General features: G+C 42.5%; 1 protein-coding gene across 17 annotated transcripts in view; it reads right to left on the minus strand.

The window, feature by feature from the left end:
* The window catches only part of BCL2L13 (BCL2 like 13), a 231,199-nt gene that overhangs the window by 200,385 nt on the left and 13,156 nt on the right, over positions 1 to 17,658 (minus strand). For 13 of the 17 annotated variants that reach the window (XR_004966422.1, XR_004966421.1, XR_004966423.1 and 10 more), the window contains exon 2: positions 2,667 to 2,837. The exons of 1 other annotated variant lie outside the window; for it this stretch is intronic. Coding sequence is in view for 12 of the 16 variants with exons in the window: in XM_036301930.1 (XP_036157823.1) it covers positions 2,667 to 2,787 (121 nt within the window). In the remaining 4 variants the exon portion in view is untranslated. Of the gene's footprint in view, positions 1 to 117; positions 158 to 2,666; positions 2,838 to 7,469; positions 7,502 to 11,716; positions 11,720 to 17,223; positions 17,235 to 17,658 lie in introns of those variants that run through there. 3 more of the 17 variants (XM_036301917.1, XM_036301918.1, XM_036301920.1) reach the window with 3 other exon arrangements.

The raw sequence follows: 17,658 nt of genomic DNA on the forward strand, positions 1-17,658 counted from the left end.
ATAAAAAAGAAATATATTTTTTAAAAAAACAAAAACCAATGAGGATTATTGCTGGGTGACACAGAGGCTGCTAGAGTCCCAGGCAGTTCCATTTAAAGGCCCCATGCATGGACTTACTCAGATACGCTCCCGCTGATCTCCAGCACTCGGGCAGCAGCTTGAAAGGATCCAGGGACATACAGAGGAAATAAAGTGTATGGCTTTAGGGCAAGAACTGGGGGGCCTCCCAGAGAAAAGTGCTGGCAGAGGTCATTGTTCCTTTGCTGAGACCTCCCAGCCACAGGGCCACTGGCAGATGCCATATCTGAATCTCCATAAACCTGGCCCACACTGCTTGCCCAGCCCTGGTGATTCCCTGGGACCCCACCAAAGCTGTTTGCAGTGGCTTTTCTATATGAATAGCGTGTCCTAACTCACACTTCAGACATTCCTAAAATCTCTCCAACAGCTGGCCTCAGTATATCCCATACCTCTTGCTAAGTGGTCCTAGGCCCAGCACTAGCAGCATGCTACCTTGGTGCACAGTTTGGCCTCTTCTTGGCATCTCCAAGCCCAACACAAGTAGCAGTCATCTAAACATTGATCTGTAGTTCATGCCAGTGGCCTTGGGCAGAATACTGGCAGTGGTGATCTTGGCCTACACCTCCTGGAAAGCCACAGAGCCAGCACACCTGGTAGACTGTATCAGATCACCCTGTAGCATCACCACCCCCACAAACAACAGACAAGGGGCAGACTCAGCAGGTATCAGAGACCTGCTGAAGTAAGTCCTACTCTGTGGGGTGGGCCCCTGCACATCTGATCCTCGTTGGTCACAGCCAGTCCTTCCAGCTGACTAGCCTGGGAATAAATCCCTTCCTACTGACATGCCAACAGCAATCAAACTGAACTACAACAGAGGATGTACACAGCCCATCCAAGTGTGTGTGTGGGGGGGGGGGGGGGCGGGGAGGAAGCACACACACCTTGAGTGCTCAGCTTCGTGATCAAGAAGGCTGTGCCCCTGGACTCTACAAAACACCTACTACATAAGGCAACTCAACCAAGCCTAGGAAATGGAACAACTCTACCTAAAACAGAAACAAACACAGGGAGGCTGCTAAAATGAGGACTCAAAAAAAACACGTCCCAAATGAAAGAACAGGACAAAACTCCAGAAAAGGAACTAAAGAAAATGGAGACAAGCAATCTACTAAATGCAGAGTTCAAAAAACTGATTATAAGGATGCTCAATGAACTTAGTGCAAACTACAAAAGCATAAAAAAGAACCGGTCAGAAATGAATGATACACTAAATTCAGTGAAGAATATTGTATAGAGAATCAACAGTAGAGTAGATGAACCTGAGAATCAAATCAGCAAGTTGGAATATAAGGAAGCAAAAAACACCCAATGAGAACAGCAAAAAGAAAAATGAATCTAAAAGAATGAGGAAAGTGCAAGGAGCCTCTGGGACAACTTGAAGCATATCAACAATTGCATCATTGGGGTGCCAGAAGGAGAAGAGAGAGATCAAGAAGTTGAAAACCTATTTGAAAAAATGACAGAGCCCAGCCAGTGTAGCTCAGTGCTTGAGCACTGAACTTCTGAACCAGGAGGTCACGGTTCGATTCCCTGTTAAGGCAAGGTTGCGGGCTCAATCTCCAGTGTGTGTGGGGGGGAAGGGGGGTGGGGGGTGGGGTTTACAGGGGGAGGCCAATTGGTGATTCTCTCTCAACATTGATGTTTCTATCTCTCCCTCTCCCTTCCTCTCTGAAATCAATAAAAACGTGTTTTTTTTTTAATTTTTAAAATAATGACAGAAAACTTCCCTAACTTGGTGAAGGAAATAGATATACAAGTCCAGGAAGTACAGAGAGTCCCCAACAAGATGAATCCAGAGTGCCACACCAAGACACATCATAATTAAAATGCCAAAGGTTAAAGAGAAACAGAATCTTAAAACCAACAAGAGGAAAGCAGTTAGTTATCTACAAGGGAGCTCCCATAAGACTGTCAGCTGATTTCTCAACAGAAACTTTGCAGGCCAGAAGAGACTGGCAAGAAATATTCAGTGATGAAAAGGACTTGCAACCAAGATCACTCTACCCAGCAAAGCTATCATTTAGAATTGAAGGACAGATAAAGAGCTTCATAGACAAGAAAATGCTAAAGGAGTTCATCACCACCAAACCAGTATTACATGAAATGTATGGGTATTCTTTAAAAAGTAAAAATAAAAAATAAAAAATATGAACAATAAAATGGCAATAAATGCATATCAACAACTAATCTAAAAATTAAAATAAATGAACAAGGCGTCTAATGAACAAAATAAACTGATGAATAAAATAGAACCAAAGGCAAGGAAACATGCAACAGACTGACGAATCTTAAAGGGAAAGGCAGGAAGGGGGAGAGATTAACTGGAGAACTTATATGCATTACCCATGGAGGCAGACAATAAGGTGTTGAAGGCTTAGAGCAGGGTAGGAACCGGCAGGAGGGATGGTAATGGGGGGATAATGGAGGGACATCTGTAATACTCTCAACAATAAAGCTTTTTAAAAGCTTATTGGTATTATTTGATCATAAAACCATAAATATAAATTATTTAGGTATATATGCTTTTACATATGATGTTATTATTGCTACTAAATATAACCACCATAAGCCAAAGATAATACCTTGTAGTGAGGAAAGATGATGCTCTTGCAGCTTCTCCTGAGAGAGGTGTCTCAAGTAGCTGAGAACAACATACTTTGTTTCATAGTGAAATCCCAGAGGCACAGAAGTAGAAGACGCCATTGAGTTGGGTGGCAGAGCTCCAAAAAGGTCTATTAACAGATGCGTAAAACCTAAAAACATGAAAGCATTTTTTCAGTTTAAAGTTTATTACATGCTGCCCAGCTGTTGTCGCCAGTGGTTGAGCGTAGACCTATGACTCAGGTGTCATGGTTTGATTCCAGGTCAAGGCACATGCCCAGATGTTGGGCTCAACCCCTGGTGGCGGGGAGAGGTGCGGGAGACAGCCAATCAGTGATTCTCTCTCATCATTGATAAAAATATATATTAAAAAATAAAGTTTATTAAAATACCAACGGCATACTTCAGAGATCTAGAACGAACTCTCCAAAAATTCATCTGGAATAAAAAAAGACCTCGAATAGCTGCAGCAATCCTGAAAAAGACCAAAGTAGGTGGGATCTCAATACCAGATATCAAGATGTATTACAAAGCCACTGTTCTCAAAACTGCCTGGTACTGGCACAAGAATAGGCATATAGATCAATGGAATAGAATAGAGAGCCCAGAAATCGGCCCAAACCAATATGCTCAATTAATATTTGACAAAGGAGGCAAGAACATACAATGGAGCCAAGATAGTCTCTTCAATAAATGGTGCTGGGAAAATTGGACAGATATATGCAAGAAAATGAAACTAGACCACCAACTTACACCATACACAAAAATAAACTCAAAATGGATAAAGGACTTAAATGTACGACAGGAAACTATAAAAATTCTAGAAGAATCCAAAGGCAACAAAATCTCAGACATATGCCGAAGCAATTTCTTCACTGATACAGCTCCTAGGGCACTTGAAACTAAAGAGAAAATGAACAAATGGGACTACATCAAAATAAAAAGCTTCTGCACAGCAAAAGAAACCATCAACAAAACAATGAGAAAACCCACTGTGTGGGAAAACATATTTGCCAATGTCATATCCGATAAGGGCCTAATCTCCAAAATTTATAGGGAACTCATACAACTTAACAAAAGGAAGATAAACAATCCAATCAAAAAATGGGCAAAGGACCTAAATAGACACCTTTCAAAAGAGGACATTCAGAAAGCCAAGAGACATATGAAAACATGCTCAAAGTCACTAATCATCCGAGAGATGCAAATCAAAACAACAATGAGGTACCATCTCACACCTGTCAGACTGGCTATCATCAACAAATCAACAAACGACAAGTGCTGGAGAGGATGTGGAGAAAAAGGAACACTTGTGCACTGCTGGTGGGAATGCAGACTGGTGCAGCCACTATGGAAGACAGTATGGAGTTTCCTTAAAAAACTGAAAATGGAACTCCCATTTGACCCTGTGATCCCACTTCTAGGAATATATCCCAAGAAACCAGAAACACCAATCAGAAAGGATATATGCACCCCTATGTTCATAGCAGCACAATTCACCATAGCTAAGATCTGGAAACAGCCTAAGTGCCCATCAGTAGATGAATGGATTAGAAAACTGTGGTACATCTACACGATGGAATACTATGCTGCTCTAAAAAGGAAGGAACTCTTACCATTTGCAACGTCATGGATGGAACTGGAGAGCATTATGCTAAGTGAAATAAGCCAGTCAATGAAGGAAAAATACCACATGATCTCACTCATTCATGGATAATACAGACCATTATAAACTTTTGAACAATAATAGATACAGAGGCAGAGCTGCCTCAAACAGATTGTCAAACTGCAGCAGGAAGGCCGGGGAGGGTTACGGGGCAGGAGGTAGGGGGGTAAGAGATCAACTAAAGGACTTGTATGCATGCATAGAAGCATAACCAGTGGACATAAGACATTGGGGGATAGGGGAGGCTAGGGGACTGTCTAGGGCGGGGGGATAAAATGGACACATATGTAATACCCTTTGTAATACTTTAAGCAATAAAAAAAAAAAATAAAAAAAAAAAAAATAAATAAATAAATAAAAAAAAAAAAAAAAAAAAAAAAAAAAAAAAAAAAAAAAAAAAAAAAAAATAAAGTTTATTACAGTAGGTGCTCAGGTTATGTCTGAGATCCATTCCTATAGCGCAACGTAAAGCAATTTTTGCCTAAAGTCGGAACCCACCTACATAAGCACCTACGTCACTCACATGGAGCACATAAACAGCAGTAATGAAGTGAAACAGTAAAAAAAAAAAATTAAAAGAAAGATAGCAATTCCTGACCTTTACTTGTGGTAAATAATAAAAACCATAAAGCATGTATGTACATACGTCAAAATGATAGATCTTTTTTTTTTTATAAATAAGTGGGAGATGGCAACATAACCACAAAACGATGTATGTCGAGTCCGATGTAACCCGAGGACTGTCTGTACATGCTAGTAGATTTTCTTCTTGACTTCAATTAGTCAACTAAATACCAAAATAAGTATTTCTAAGACTTTTCTTCTGAGTAATGTTTTAAAAATATATTTACTTACAAGTGGTAATTTATTCAAATTTCATATCAAAAGCACACTTCCCTCTCTCCCTAGTTTCTCTATTTTCACCTATATGGCAAAAACACTAGTCATGCCCCCACTGCGCCTCCATCCAGTATGTTCTCTTATTTCCTTTACTAATAAAGCCTCCTAAATTGTGGCCACAGAGTTGCCAATTATATTTCCTAGTCTCCTTTGCAACTGAATGTACCATATGATCAGTCTTAGCCACAGGAATATGAGTGGAAGTTATATCTGCAATTTGTGGGTCTTTCCTCAAAGAATTCCTCTTCCCTCCTTTCTATGGTTTGAAATGCGAATATGGCAAACAAGAATACCATTTTAGGGGATGGTGAAGCAACAAGACAGAAGGAACCTGTGTCCCAGAATGACCATGTAGAACAGAGTCACCTTGCCAACCTGACCACTAGCTTCTGGACTGTTATTTAAGCGCCTACGTTCTAAAACTCTTCATTAGGCTTCCTAACTTGTCCCCTAGTCAACACAACTACAACTCTCCCTTTTTCACCTGGACTTAGTAGCAGTTTTACCTACCATGTACCTTTTTATCTATTTTTTAAAAAATATGTTTATATTGCCCAGCTGACTAAGTGGTTGAGCGTCCACCTATGAACTAGGAGATCATGGTTCAACATGCCCGGGTTGTGGGCTCAATCCCCGGTGTGGAGCATGCAAGAAGCAGCCTATCAATGGTTCTCTCTCATCACTGATGTTTCTCTCTCTCTCTACCTCTTCGTTCCTCTCTGATATCAATAAAAATATTTTTTAATGTTTTTATTCATCTTTAGAGAGATAGAAACATCAATGAGAGAGAAACATAATTAATTGGCTGCCTCCTGCACACTCCACACTGGGAATCGAGACCGCAACCCAGGCATGTACCCTAACCCGGAATCAAACTGTGACCTCCTGGTTCATGGGTCGATGCTCAATCACTGAACCACACTGGCCAGTCTACCTTTTTAAGATTTATTCTCAGCATGTTCTCTCTTTTCTGGAGCCCACCCACACCCCTCTTCTCTCTTTTGTCCCTCAAGGCACTTATCTCTCTCTCTCTCTTTCTCCTAAGCTCCAGAGGCCCTTCTTTTGCTTCTGTAACTTGTTTCCTGAGTGCATTTCTTCTACAGCTCACTTCTTCTACCTCTGTGACTTTCTAAATACACTTTCTCTTATAAGTTGAAATAAATAAATAAATAAATTTATTCTCACATGCTGTACAGCTGAAAGTAATACAAATATTGAATGAAATTGAAAAAAATTTTAATTAAAAAATATTTATGCTCTTAGCAACTTTCAAATATGCAATACAGTATTATTAACTATAGTCACCATGATGTACATTATATCCTCAAGAATGATTTCTTGCCCTAACTGGTTTGGCTCAGTGGATAGAGTGTCGGTCTGCAGACTCAAGGGTCCTAGGTTCGATTCTGGTCAAGAGCATGTACCTCGGTTGCGGGCACATCCCAGTAGGGGGCATGCAGGAGGCAGCTGGTCTATGTTTCTCTCTCATCGATGTTTCTAACTCTATCCCTTTCCCTTCCTCTCTGTAAAAAATCAATAAAATATATTTTTTTTTAAAAAAAGAATGATTTCTTTTATAACTGAAAATCTATATCTGTTGACCCCTACTATGTACCTAGCTAGCATAGTACCTAGCTACTATGTACCTAGCTGTTTCCAACCATAATATCTCATCAAGAGGTTTCCAAATAACTGTTTTCTACTTAAAACAACACTACAGACTTCTTTAAGATCTCAAGAAATATCCAGTAGCCCTGGCCAGTGTGACTCAGTTGTTTGAGCATTGTCCAGTACACCAAGAGGTTGCTGGTTCAATACCAGGTCAGGGCACATGCCCAGGTGTGGGCTTGATCCCCAGTAGGGGGCATGCAAGAGGCAGCCAATCAATGTTTCTCTCCCTCTATCTTAAAAAAAATCAATAAAAACATATTTTAAAAAAAGAAAAAGAGGTTCAGAAAGCTAACAATAGGAAAAAGAGACAGGCAAGGTTGGCAAAATGTAAGATCTGTTAAAAGCAAACTAAGAGAAATGTCCTAGAATAATTATTGTTTCTATCTTCTGAGGGCAATGCTACAAAAATTATATCAAAATACCCAATAAATCAACAATATGCCTTGGACTGCCCTGCTCAACTTTAAGTTCCCATACACTTCAGAAAGGTATATTTAAAAATTATTAATACATATGCCAAAGAAAGGGAAAAGGTATTATAGCTTACATCACAGGAATAGAAGCAACATCCCTTTTGTTCTTACAGGATATTCAAAATATTTGATGACAAAAGAAGACAAAGAGAAAGAAAAAAAATATATTTGATTACACTTTTACGTTGTTATTACCATTTAATAATGAAAAGACAGTGTTTCAAATTTACAAATAATAAAAAAGAGACCCATAAAAGTGAAATAAATTTTCTGAGATCTATGAATCAGATATTAACTACCAATAGTGCTATAATGCATTTTCACCTTTTTTTTTAATTCTCACCCTAGGACAGTGGTCGGCAAACTCATTAGTCAACAGAGCCAAATATCAACAGTACAATGATTTAAATTTCTTTTGAGAGCCAAATTTTTTAAACTTAAACTATATAGGTAGTTACATTGTTATTAACTTAATTAGGGTACTCCTAAGCTGGCCTTTGCTAAAAAACGTCCTCAATCTGATTGAGGTATGTTCGCTGAGGTTGACCCCTTCCAACTCTCCCATCCACACTCGTCTTGTATACTTGTTTCAGATAGACCAGTGTGGATGCGAGAGTTGGAAGGGGTCGACCTCAGCGAAAGTACCTCAAAACAATGTACCTCCCCCGCACTGCGTATCCCACGGTCTGCCTGCGAGTCACCCGACCAACACCCCCCACTTCTTCGATACCCCCCACTTCTTCTAACGCCACTTCTTCAAAATAGACTCACTTAGGCCAAAAACCGACTTCTGCGCATGGGCCACAAAGTTTCAATCGCACTGTACGTGCGCGCCCGCACATGGAATTTTGTGGAAGAGCCACACTCAAGGGGCCAAAGAGCCACATGTGGCTCACGAGCCGCAGTTTGCCGACCACTGCCCTAGGACTTGCTTTTATTGATTTTAGAGAGAAAGGGAGAAACATCGATGTGAAAAACATCAATCAAATGCCTCCCACACACTCCCCGACCAAAGATCAAATCCACAACCTAAGTATGTGCCCTGACCAGGAACTGAAGCACAACTTTTTGGTCTATGAGTGGGGGCTTCAACTAACTTAGCCACCCAACCAGAGCTAATTTCACCGTTTGTTTGTTTTTTTACTTTTTTGCCTACCAGCCATCTGACCTCAATTTCCTATCTATGGAGCATCCCACAGAGGCAATCATAGTAGAAAACAAATCCCCCACTACAAAAGCTAAAACTGACTAGATATTTTCTCTCCTGTTCTGGTCCGTGGATCTCAGGCTACAGATATGTAACCTAGGTTCAGCCAAGTCAGAGGTTCTAGATTTGGAATCTAAAAAGACATTAAAAGGTAATTTATGGAATAGTGGTGGTGTGGGTTCAGCAGAGGCAGTGGTGCAAATCCAGTAGCAGTATACTATTCTATTCCCGTGGCCAGACCTTGTCTGAGTGTGCAGCAGTCTCCCTTGGTTCTTGCCTATTTCCCAAACCTAATTTTCCACCTTTCCTGTCCATTCTGTAAGATATCCAATACCCTTGCAGTAAGTTCCTTTCTGCTCAAATAAGCTAAATTACTTTGTGTTGTTTGTAACCAAGACTTAACTGGAATCTACTTTTCTTAAAATTTCTAAGGCAGTTTCCCAATGAATATAACACACTACATTCTAAAAGATTACTAGACTATTTATAGTTTAGAAAATCTTCTAATTCTACAAAGTCCACATACAGACTAATAATTACATCTATTAAAATAGACAACTGTGCCTTCTGACAATTTTTTGTATTCATTCCACACCATCTTAAGATACAAGGTACTCGCCCGACCACTGTGGCTCTGTAGCTGAGCATCGACCTAGGAACCAGAAGGTCACGGTTCGATTCCCGGTCAGGGCACATGCCTGGGATGCGAGCTTGATCCCCACTATGGGGCATGCAGGAGGCGGCCAAATAATGATTCTCTCTCATCATTGATGTTTCTCTTTCCCCTTCTTCCTTCCTCTCTGAAATCAATAAAATATATTTAAAGAAAAAAATATACAAGGTACTCTATATGCATTAGACACAAAGACAACTAAGATAAATTACTGCCCTCAGAAGTTTTCAACCAAGTAGAAGTAAACAAAAATATATAAACAAGAACAATAAAGTTCTATAATACAAGTCAGTATCCATAGAGTGGGAGAGAACAACCCAAAAGAAGAAACAGACAAGTCTCTCTGGGGAAGGGGGAAAGGAAGAGGAAATTAATTATGTCTTTATAAACTAAAAACTGAGCCAGGCTTGGAACATGAATAGGTATTCACTAATTGAATCAGCGGGGCAATGGGAAAGGGGTGAATTTTAGATGTAAAGTAGGTCAGAAAAGGGCACAGAAGCACTTTGAAACAGCATGGAATAATACAAAAATTAAGGAATTTGACTTATCTCAATCACTAGTGGCCCAGTGCATGAAATTCATGCACATTAAAAGGGAATTAATTAGAGGAAATATTTTAATATTGCTATTAGCCCTTTCTCTATAATAGAAGTGTCAGAGATGAAAGAAAATTAGTAACATGTATATAAAAATCTTCCTCCTGTCAGAGTCTGGGGCACGCCGCGGGACCCAGAGCCAAGACCCCGCCCGCTCCTTGAAATCGCAAAAGACACAGACCTGGCCAGCCCCATCCCCATTGGGCGAGACCCAGACCCGACTGGCCCCACCCCCGTCAAGCCCCACCAGGCGGGGGGTGCAGCCTCAGGTCCCTTGTCAAGCACCACCAGGTGGGGGGTGCAGCCTCAGGGCCCCCATCAAGCCCCGCTGGGCAGGGAGCACAGCCTCAGGTCCCCCGGCACATGCTGGGCAGGGTGCACAGCCTCGGGTTCCCTGGCGCACCCTCATGTCCCCCAGCCCAGCGCCAGGGCAGGGGGTGTGACCTGAAGTCCCCTGATCTGGGCCAGGGTGAGGGGCATAACCTGAGGTCCCCTGGCCCGGCGCCAGAGCGGGGGTCGCAGCCTGAGGTACCCTGGCCTGGGCCGGGGTGGGGGACATGCCGTGAGGTCCCCTGTCAAGCCCCACCAGGTGGGGGACACGGCCTGAGGTCCCCCTGCCCGGCACCAGGGCAGGGGTCATGGACTGAGGTCCCCTGGTCCAGGCCAGAGCGGGGGGGCCCACCTTGAGGTCCTCCATCAAGCCCCGCCAGGTAGGGGGCATGGCCTGAGGTCCCCCATCAAGCCCTGCCGGGCAGGGGATGAGGCCTGAGGTGCCCCATCAAGCCCTGACCGGGCAGGGGCCACAGCCTCAGGTCCCCTGCCCTAGCCTAGTGCTGCACGCAGCCTCAGATCCCTGATGATGGCTCATTATGGCTTGTTATGGGAACCCCGCCTCTGCTGTGGGTGCAGTCATCTTGTGATGGTGTGATGGAGTGAGGGTTAGTTTGTATATTACCTCTCTATTATATAGGAGGACTTGGTGGCATCTTTAAAACCAGTGACATATAAAACACCCATGATACTTCAGTAACAAATGTAATATCCCAATCAGACAATAAATGGTTTGCTTTTTTTAACCAGATTTCTATTATGAGTATCTGCAAATCCCAGGATACTAGGATGGATAAGACTGCAGGAATTAAGCTTTATTTAACTTCATATTTTATTTTATTTATTTATTTTATTATTTTATTTTACTTTACTTATTTATTTTATTTATTTTGTTTTATTTTATTGATTTTAATTTACTTTATTTATTTATTTTTTTATTTTTTTTATTGCTTAAAGTATTACAAAGGGTATTACATATGTGTCCCTTTTTTTTAAAGTATTCTTTTATATATATATATATTTTTTTTATTGATTTTTTACAGAGAGGAAGGGAGAGAGATAGAGAGCTAGAAACATCGATGAGAGAGAAACATCGATCAGCTGCCTCCTGCACATCCCCCACCGGGGATATGCCTGCAACCAAGGTACATGCCCTTGACCAGAATCGAACCCGGGACCCTTCAGTCCGCAGGCCGACGCTCCATCCACTGAGCCAAACCGGCTTTGGCCATATGTGTCCCTTTTTTCCCCCTGCCCTTGACAGTCCCCTAGCTTCCCCTATCTCCCAGTGTCTTATATCCATTGGTTATGCTTATATGCATGCATACAAGTCCTTTGGTTGATCTCTTACCCTCCTCCCTCCTGCCCCCCACCCCTCCCCGGCCTTCCCGCTGCAGTTTGACAATCTGTTTGAGGCAGCTCTGCCTCTGTATCTATTATTGTTCAAAAGTTTATAATGGTCTCTATTATCCATGAATGAGTGAGATCATGTGGTATTTTTCCTTCATTGACTGGCTTATTTCACTTAGCATAATGCTCTTCAGTTCCATCCATGCCGTTGCAAATGGTAAGAGTTCCTTCCTTTTTACAGCAGCATAGTATTCCATCGTGTAGATGTACCACAGTTTTCTATTCCATTCATCTACTGATGGGCACTTAGGCTGTTTCCAGATTCTAGCTATGGTGAATTGTGCTGCTATGAACATATGGGTGCATATATCCTTTCTGATTGGTGTTTCTGTTTTCTTGGGATATATTCCTAGAAGTGGGATCACAGGGTCAAATGGGAGTTCCATTTTCAGTTTTTTGAGGAAACTCCATACTGTCTTCCATAGTGGCTGCACCAGTCTGCATTCCCACCAGCAGTGCACGAGTGTTCCTTTTTCTCCACATCCTCTCCAGCACTTGTCGTTTGTTGATTTGTTGATGATAATATTTTATTTATTTTATTTTATTTATTTATTTCATTTCATTTCAGAGAGAGAAGAAGGGGTAGGGAGAGAGAAACATCAATGTAAGAGAGACACACATGGATCAGCATGCCCCGACCAGGAATCAATCCTGCAACCTAACCCTAGCTGGTTTTGCTCAGTGGGTAGAGCGTCAGCCTGCGGACTGAAGGGTCCCGGGTTTGATTCCAGTCAAGGGCACATGCCCAGGTTGTGGGCTCGATCCCCAGTAGGGAGCTGCAGAAGGCAGCTGACCAATGATTCTCTCATTGATATTTCTATCTCTCCCTCTCCCTTCCTCTCTGAAATCAATAAAAATATATTTTTTAAAAACCTGCAACCTCAGTATATTCCCTGACCTGGAATCTAACCTGCTACCTTCCATTGCATAGACCATGCTCCAACTGAACCACACTGGCCAGGGTGAATTAAGCATATTTTATAAACTCTAACCAGAAGGTATGCAACAACTATTAAATTCTACTTTAAATTCTTATGAAAAGCAAATCTTCACCGTGAGTGTTTTGCAACTGTTTCCCAAACTTGTCTGTTCAAAATTAAGTTGGATACTTGTTAAAAATAGAAATTATAGCCCTAGCCGTTTTTGGTTCAGTGGGTAGAGCATTGGCCTGCAGTCTGAAGGGTCCCGGCGTCAATTCCAGTCAAGGGCACATGCCCAGGTTGTGGGTTCGATCCCCAGTAGGGGGCATGCAGGAGGCAGCCGATCAGTGATTCTCTCTCATCACTGATGTTTCTAGCTCTCTCTCCCTCTCCCTTCCTCTCTGAAATCAATAAAAAATAAAAAAATAAAAAAAAGAAAGGAAGAAATTTATAAGCCCTAGCCAGGTAACACAGTTGGTTAGAATGTTGTCCCCATACACAGCCAAGGTTGCAGGTTTGATCCCTGGTCAGGGCACATACAAGAATCAACCAATGGCCCCGCTGGTGTGGCTCAGTTGGTTGAAGTACAGTAGGTCCTTGGGTTACATCAGAGATCCGTACCTACGGCGCGACATAACGTGATTTTCGCCGTAAGTTGGAACCCACCTACATAAGCACCTACGTCACTCACATTGAGCACGTACACAGCAGTAATGAAGTGAAACAGTAAAAAAAAATTTAAAGGTAACAATTCCCGAGCTTTACTTGTGGTAAATAAATAATAAAAAACATAAAGCACCTATGTACATATGTCAAAATGACGGAACTCTGTTTTTTATAAATAAATGGGAGATGGCAACATAACCACAAAACGACGTATGTCGAATCCGATGTAACCCGAGGACTGTCTGTATAGTCCAGTGATGGCGAACCTTTTGAGCTCGGCGTGTCAGCATTTTGAAAAACCCTAACTTAACTCTGGTGCCATGTCACATATATAAATTTTTTGATATTTGCAACCATAGTAAAAACAAAGACTTATATTTTTGATATTTATTTTATATATTTAAATGCCATTTAACAAACAAAAAAATCAACAAAAAATGACTTCGCGTGTCACCTCTGACATGCGTGTCATAGGTTCGCCATCACTGCTGTAGTCCTATGCACCAAAGGGTTTCAGGTTGATTCCTAGTCAGGGCACATATCCAAATTAGGAGTTCATTCCCAGTTGGGGTGTGAACAGGAAGCAAGCCATCAATGTTTCTCTCTCACATTCATGTTTCTCTATCTCCCTCTCCCTTCTTCTCTAAAAAAAAATCAATAATTAAAAGAAAAAAAAAGAATTCCCAGGCAGTGTGTCTCAGTGGTTGAGCATCAACCTATGAACCAGGAGGTCACGTTTGATTCCTGGTCAGGGCACATGCAGGTACGATCCCTAGAGTGGGGCGTGCGATCCCCAGTGTGGGGCACGCAGGAGGCAGCCTATCAATGATTCTCTTATCATTGATGTTTCTATCTCTCTCTTCCTCTCCTTCCCTTCCTCTCTGAAATAAAAATATATTTTTTTAAAAAATCAACCAATAGCCCTAACCGGTTTGGCTCCCTGGATAGAGCATCAGCCTGCGGACTCAAGAGTTCCAGGTTCGATTCCGGTCAAGGGCATGTACCTTGGTTGCGGGCACATCCCCAATAGGGGATGTGCAGGAGGCAGCTGATTGATGTTTCTCTCTCATCGATGTTTCTAACTCTCTATCCCTCTCCCTCCTCTCTGTAAAAAATCAATAAAATATCTATTTTTTAAAAATCAACCAATGAATGCACAAATAAGTGGAACAACAAAATTGTTATTTTCTATTTCTTAATCTCTTTCTCTATAAAATCAATCAATACATAAAAATATTTTAAGAAATAAAAATTGACGTAACCAGTTGGACTCAGTGGATAGAGCGTCGGCCTGCAGACTCAAGGGTCCCAGGTTCAATTCCGGTCAAGGGCATGTACCTTGGTTGCGGGCACATCCCCAGTAGGGGGTGTGCAGGAGGCAGCTGAATTGATGTTTCTCTCTCATCAATGTTTCTAACTCTCTATCCCTCTCCCTTCCTCTCTGTAAAAAAATCAATAAAATATATTTTTTAAAAAAAGAAATAAAAATTTATAGCACCTACCTCAAACATACTAATTTAGAATATCTTACCTATATTGTAGTCCTTAACCCCTTAGAACTATAACAGAAACTCATAATTTACCATGTTTTCCTAAAATATTTATTTATTTATTTTAATATATATTTATTGATTTCAGAGAGGAAGGGAGAGGGAGCAAGAGATAGAAGTATCAATGATGAGAGAGAGTCATTGATCGGCTGCTTTCTGCATGCCCCTACTGGGGATCAAACCCGCAACCTGGGCATGTGCCCTGACTGGAATCGAACCCGGGATCCTTCAATCTGTAGGCCAATGCTCTGTCCACTGAGCCAAACTGGCCAGGGCTTATCCTATATAATAAAAGGCCAGGGACCATAAGCGTAACGACCGGAACGACCGCTCGACCAGTCGTCATGAGGTGCATTGACCACCTCTCGGTCCCTCCCCTTCTCCACCTCCCCCACACTCCAATCCCCGCCCGTAGGCAAACAGGGAACCACGGGGAAGTGGGTGGGTGGTGGCAGGGCAGGCCTGGGGACTGGCAAGTGGATGGAACGGCTGACCTCTTGGTCCCTCCCCCCAGCCTGCAGGTTCCGATGGATCAGCGATAGTGAACAGGGGCACCAGGTTGGGTGCGGGAGGACTGGGCTTGCTGTCAGGCTATTGAAATCCCTAGCTCATCCCCAGCTGCTCGGGGGCTCAAGCCGGTGGGTAAGCAGGCGCCAGCAACTTCACCTCCATGCACGTGCACCAAGCTGGCCGCTGATGGAACGTGATGCCCACTCGGGGCCACTCACATGGACGCCACTCAAATGAGTGCCGCTGCCACGGCTGCTGCTGGAGCTTGTGGTGCTGACAGAAGCTGTGGGGCATGCCCGCAACCTACCCGCCCCAGTGGCAGAGGCGACGTTCGGCCTGGGGACTGGCAAACAGGCAGAAGATGGCCCTGATCGCAGGCTAGGCCTAGGGACCCTACCCACACAATTTCGTGCACTGGGCCTCTAGTTTATTTTAAAAGAGGGAGAAAGGGAGAGAAACACCAATGAAAGAGAAACATTGATTGGCCACCTCCTGCATGCCACCTGCTGAGTATCAAGCCAGCAACCTGGGGATGTTCCCGGACTGGGAATCCAACCAGCAACCTCTTAGTGCAATGCTCAACTAACTGAGCCATACCAGCCAGGACAATTTAACATGTTTTAATTAAATTATTTCAGGAAGCTCTTTGTTTTTAGACCATTTTTTTTATTAATTAAATCTTTATTGTTCAGATTATTACATTTGTTCCTCTTTTTTCCCCCCAAAACTCCCCTCCAACCAGTTCCCACACCACCCTCCTCCCTCACTCCCCATCCACTGTCCTCATCCATAGGTGCACGATTTTTGTCCAGTCTCTTCCCGCATTCCCCTCACCCCTTTACCCCGCAAGAATAGCCAGTCCACTCCCTTTCTATGCCCCTGATTCTATTATAATCACCAGTTCATTCTGTTCATCAGATTATTCACTTGATTTTCAGATTCACTTGTTGATAGATGTGTATTTGCTGTTCATAATTTGTATCTTTACCTTTTTCTTCTTCTTCCTCTTCTTAAAGGATACCTTTCAACATTTCATATAATCCTGGTTTGGTGGTGATGAACTCCTTTAGCTTTTCCTTATCTGTGAAGCTCTTTACCTGACCTTCAATTCTGAATGATAGCTTTGCTGGATAAAGTAATCTTGGTTGTAGGTTCTTGGCATTCATCACTTTGAATATTTCTTGCCACTCCCTTCTGGCCTGCAAAGTTTCTGTTGAAAAATCAGCTGACATTAGTATGGGTACTCCCTCGTAGGTAACTAACTGAGTTTCTTTCTCTTGCTGCTTTTAAGATTCTGTCTTTGTCTTTTGCTCTTGGCATTTTAATTATGATGTGTCTTGGTGTGGTCCTCTTTGGATTCCTTTTGTTTGGGGTTCTCTGCGCTTCCTGGACTTGTAAGTCTATTTCTTTCACCAGGTAGGGGAAGTTTTCTGTCATTATTTCTTCAAATAGGTTTTCAATATCTTGCTCTCTCTCTTCTTCTGGCACCCCTATAATTCGGATGTTGGTACGCTTGAAGCTGTCCCAGAGGATCCTTACACTATCTTCGTATTTTTGGATTCTTTTTTCATTTTGCTTTTCTGGTTGGGTGTTTTTTGCATCTTCATATTTCAAATCGTTGACTTGATTCTTGCAATCCTCTAGTCTGCTATTGGGAGTCTGTATAATATACTTTATTTCAGTCAGTGTATGCCTAATTTCTAGTTGGTCCTTTATCATAACATAAAGGGTCTTATTAGATTTCTTGTAGATCTCATTAAGTTTGTTGGCAGTTTCTAGAAAATTCTTGAAAAACCTTACAAGTGTGGTTTTGAACTCTATATCCAGTAGTTTGCTTTCCTCCATTTCTGTCATTTCTGTCCGTTTTCTTTGTCTCCGCATTTTTTATGCTTCCCTGTGTTGATAAAGTGGTTTTCTGTGCTGAGTGTCCTCTAGGGCCCAGTGGTTCAGCCTCCCCAATTACCTGAGGAGGACACTCTTGGTGCACCCCCTTGTGGTCTTTGTGCACAGTCTTGTTGTAGTTAAGCCTTGATTGTTGTAGTTATCACTGGGAGGAATTGACCTCCAGGCCAATTGGCTGTGAGAATCAGCTGTGCCTGCAGTGGGAGAACTTCTGTGCTGGAGACACCCCTCTTGGGCAAGACTTGCTTCATTGGAGCTTTGGTGCTCACTGAGTCTCCCCCCTGAGTGTGGCCTTTATGGTTCCACGGAGCTGCAAACTGGATGGTCCCACTCTGACCTCTGGGTTACCTGGCTCCTGGATCTCTAGGAAGGTGCTAAACTAGCCTTTGCCTGAGGCTATCAAGCAAAAGCCTCCCTGCAGGGCTTGGGCAGGGCAGGTCCCACAGGATCAACAGGGCAGGGCTAGCAGTTATGGCTGCTCTCAGGCCAGCCCTCA

Source organism: Myotis myotis, unplaced genomic scaffold, assembly GCF_014108235.1.
Source record: "Myotis myotis isolate mMyoMyo1 unplaced genomic scaffold, mMyoMyo1.p scaffold_m19_p_3, whole genome shotgun sequence".
Lineage (NCBI taxonomy): Eukaryota > Metazoa > Chordata > Mammalia > Chiroptera > Vespertilionidae > Myotis > Myotis myotis.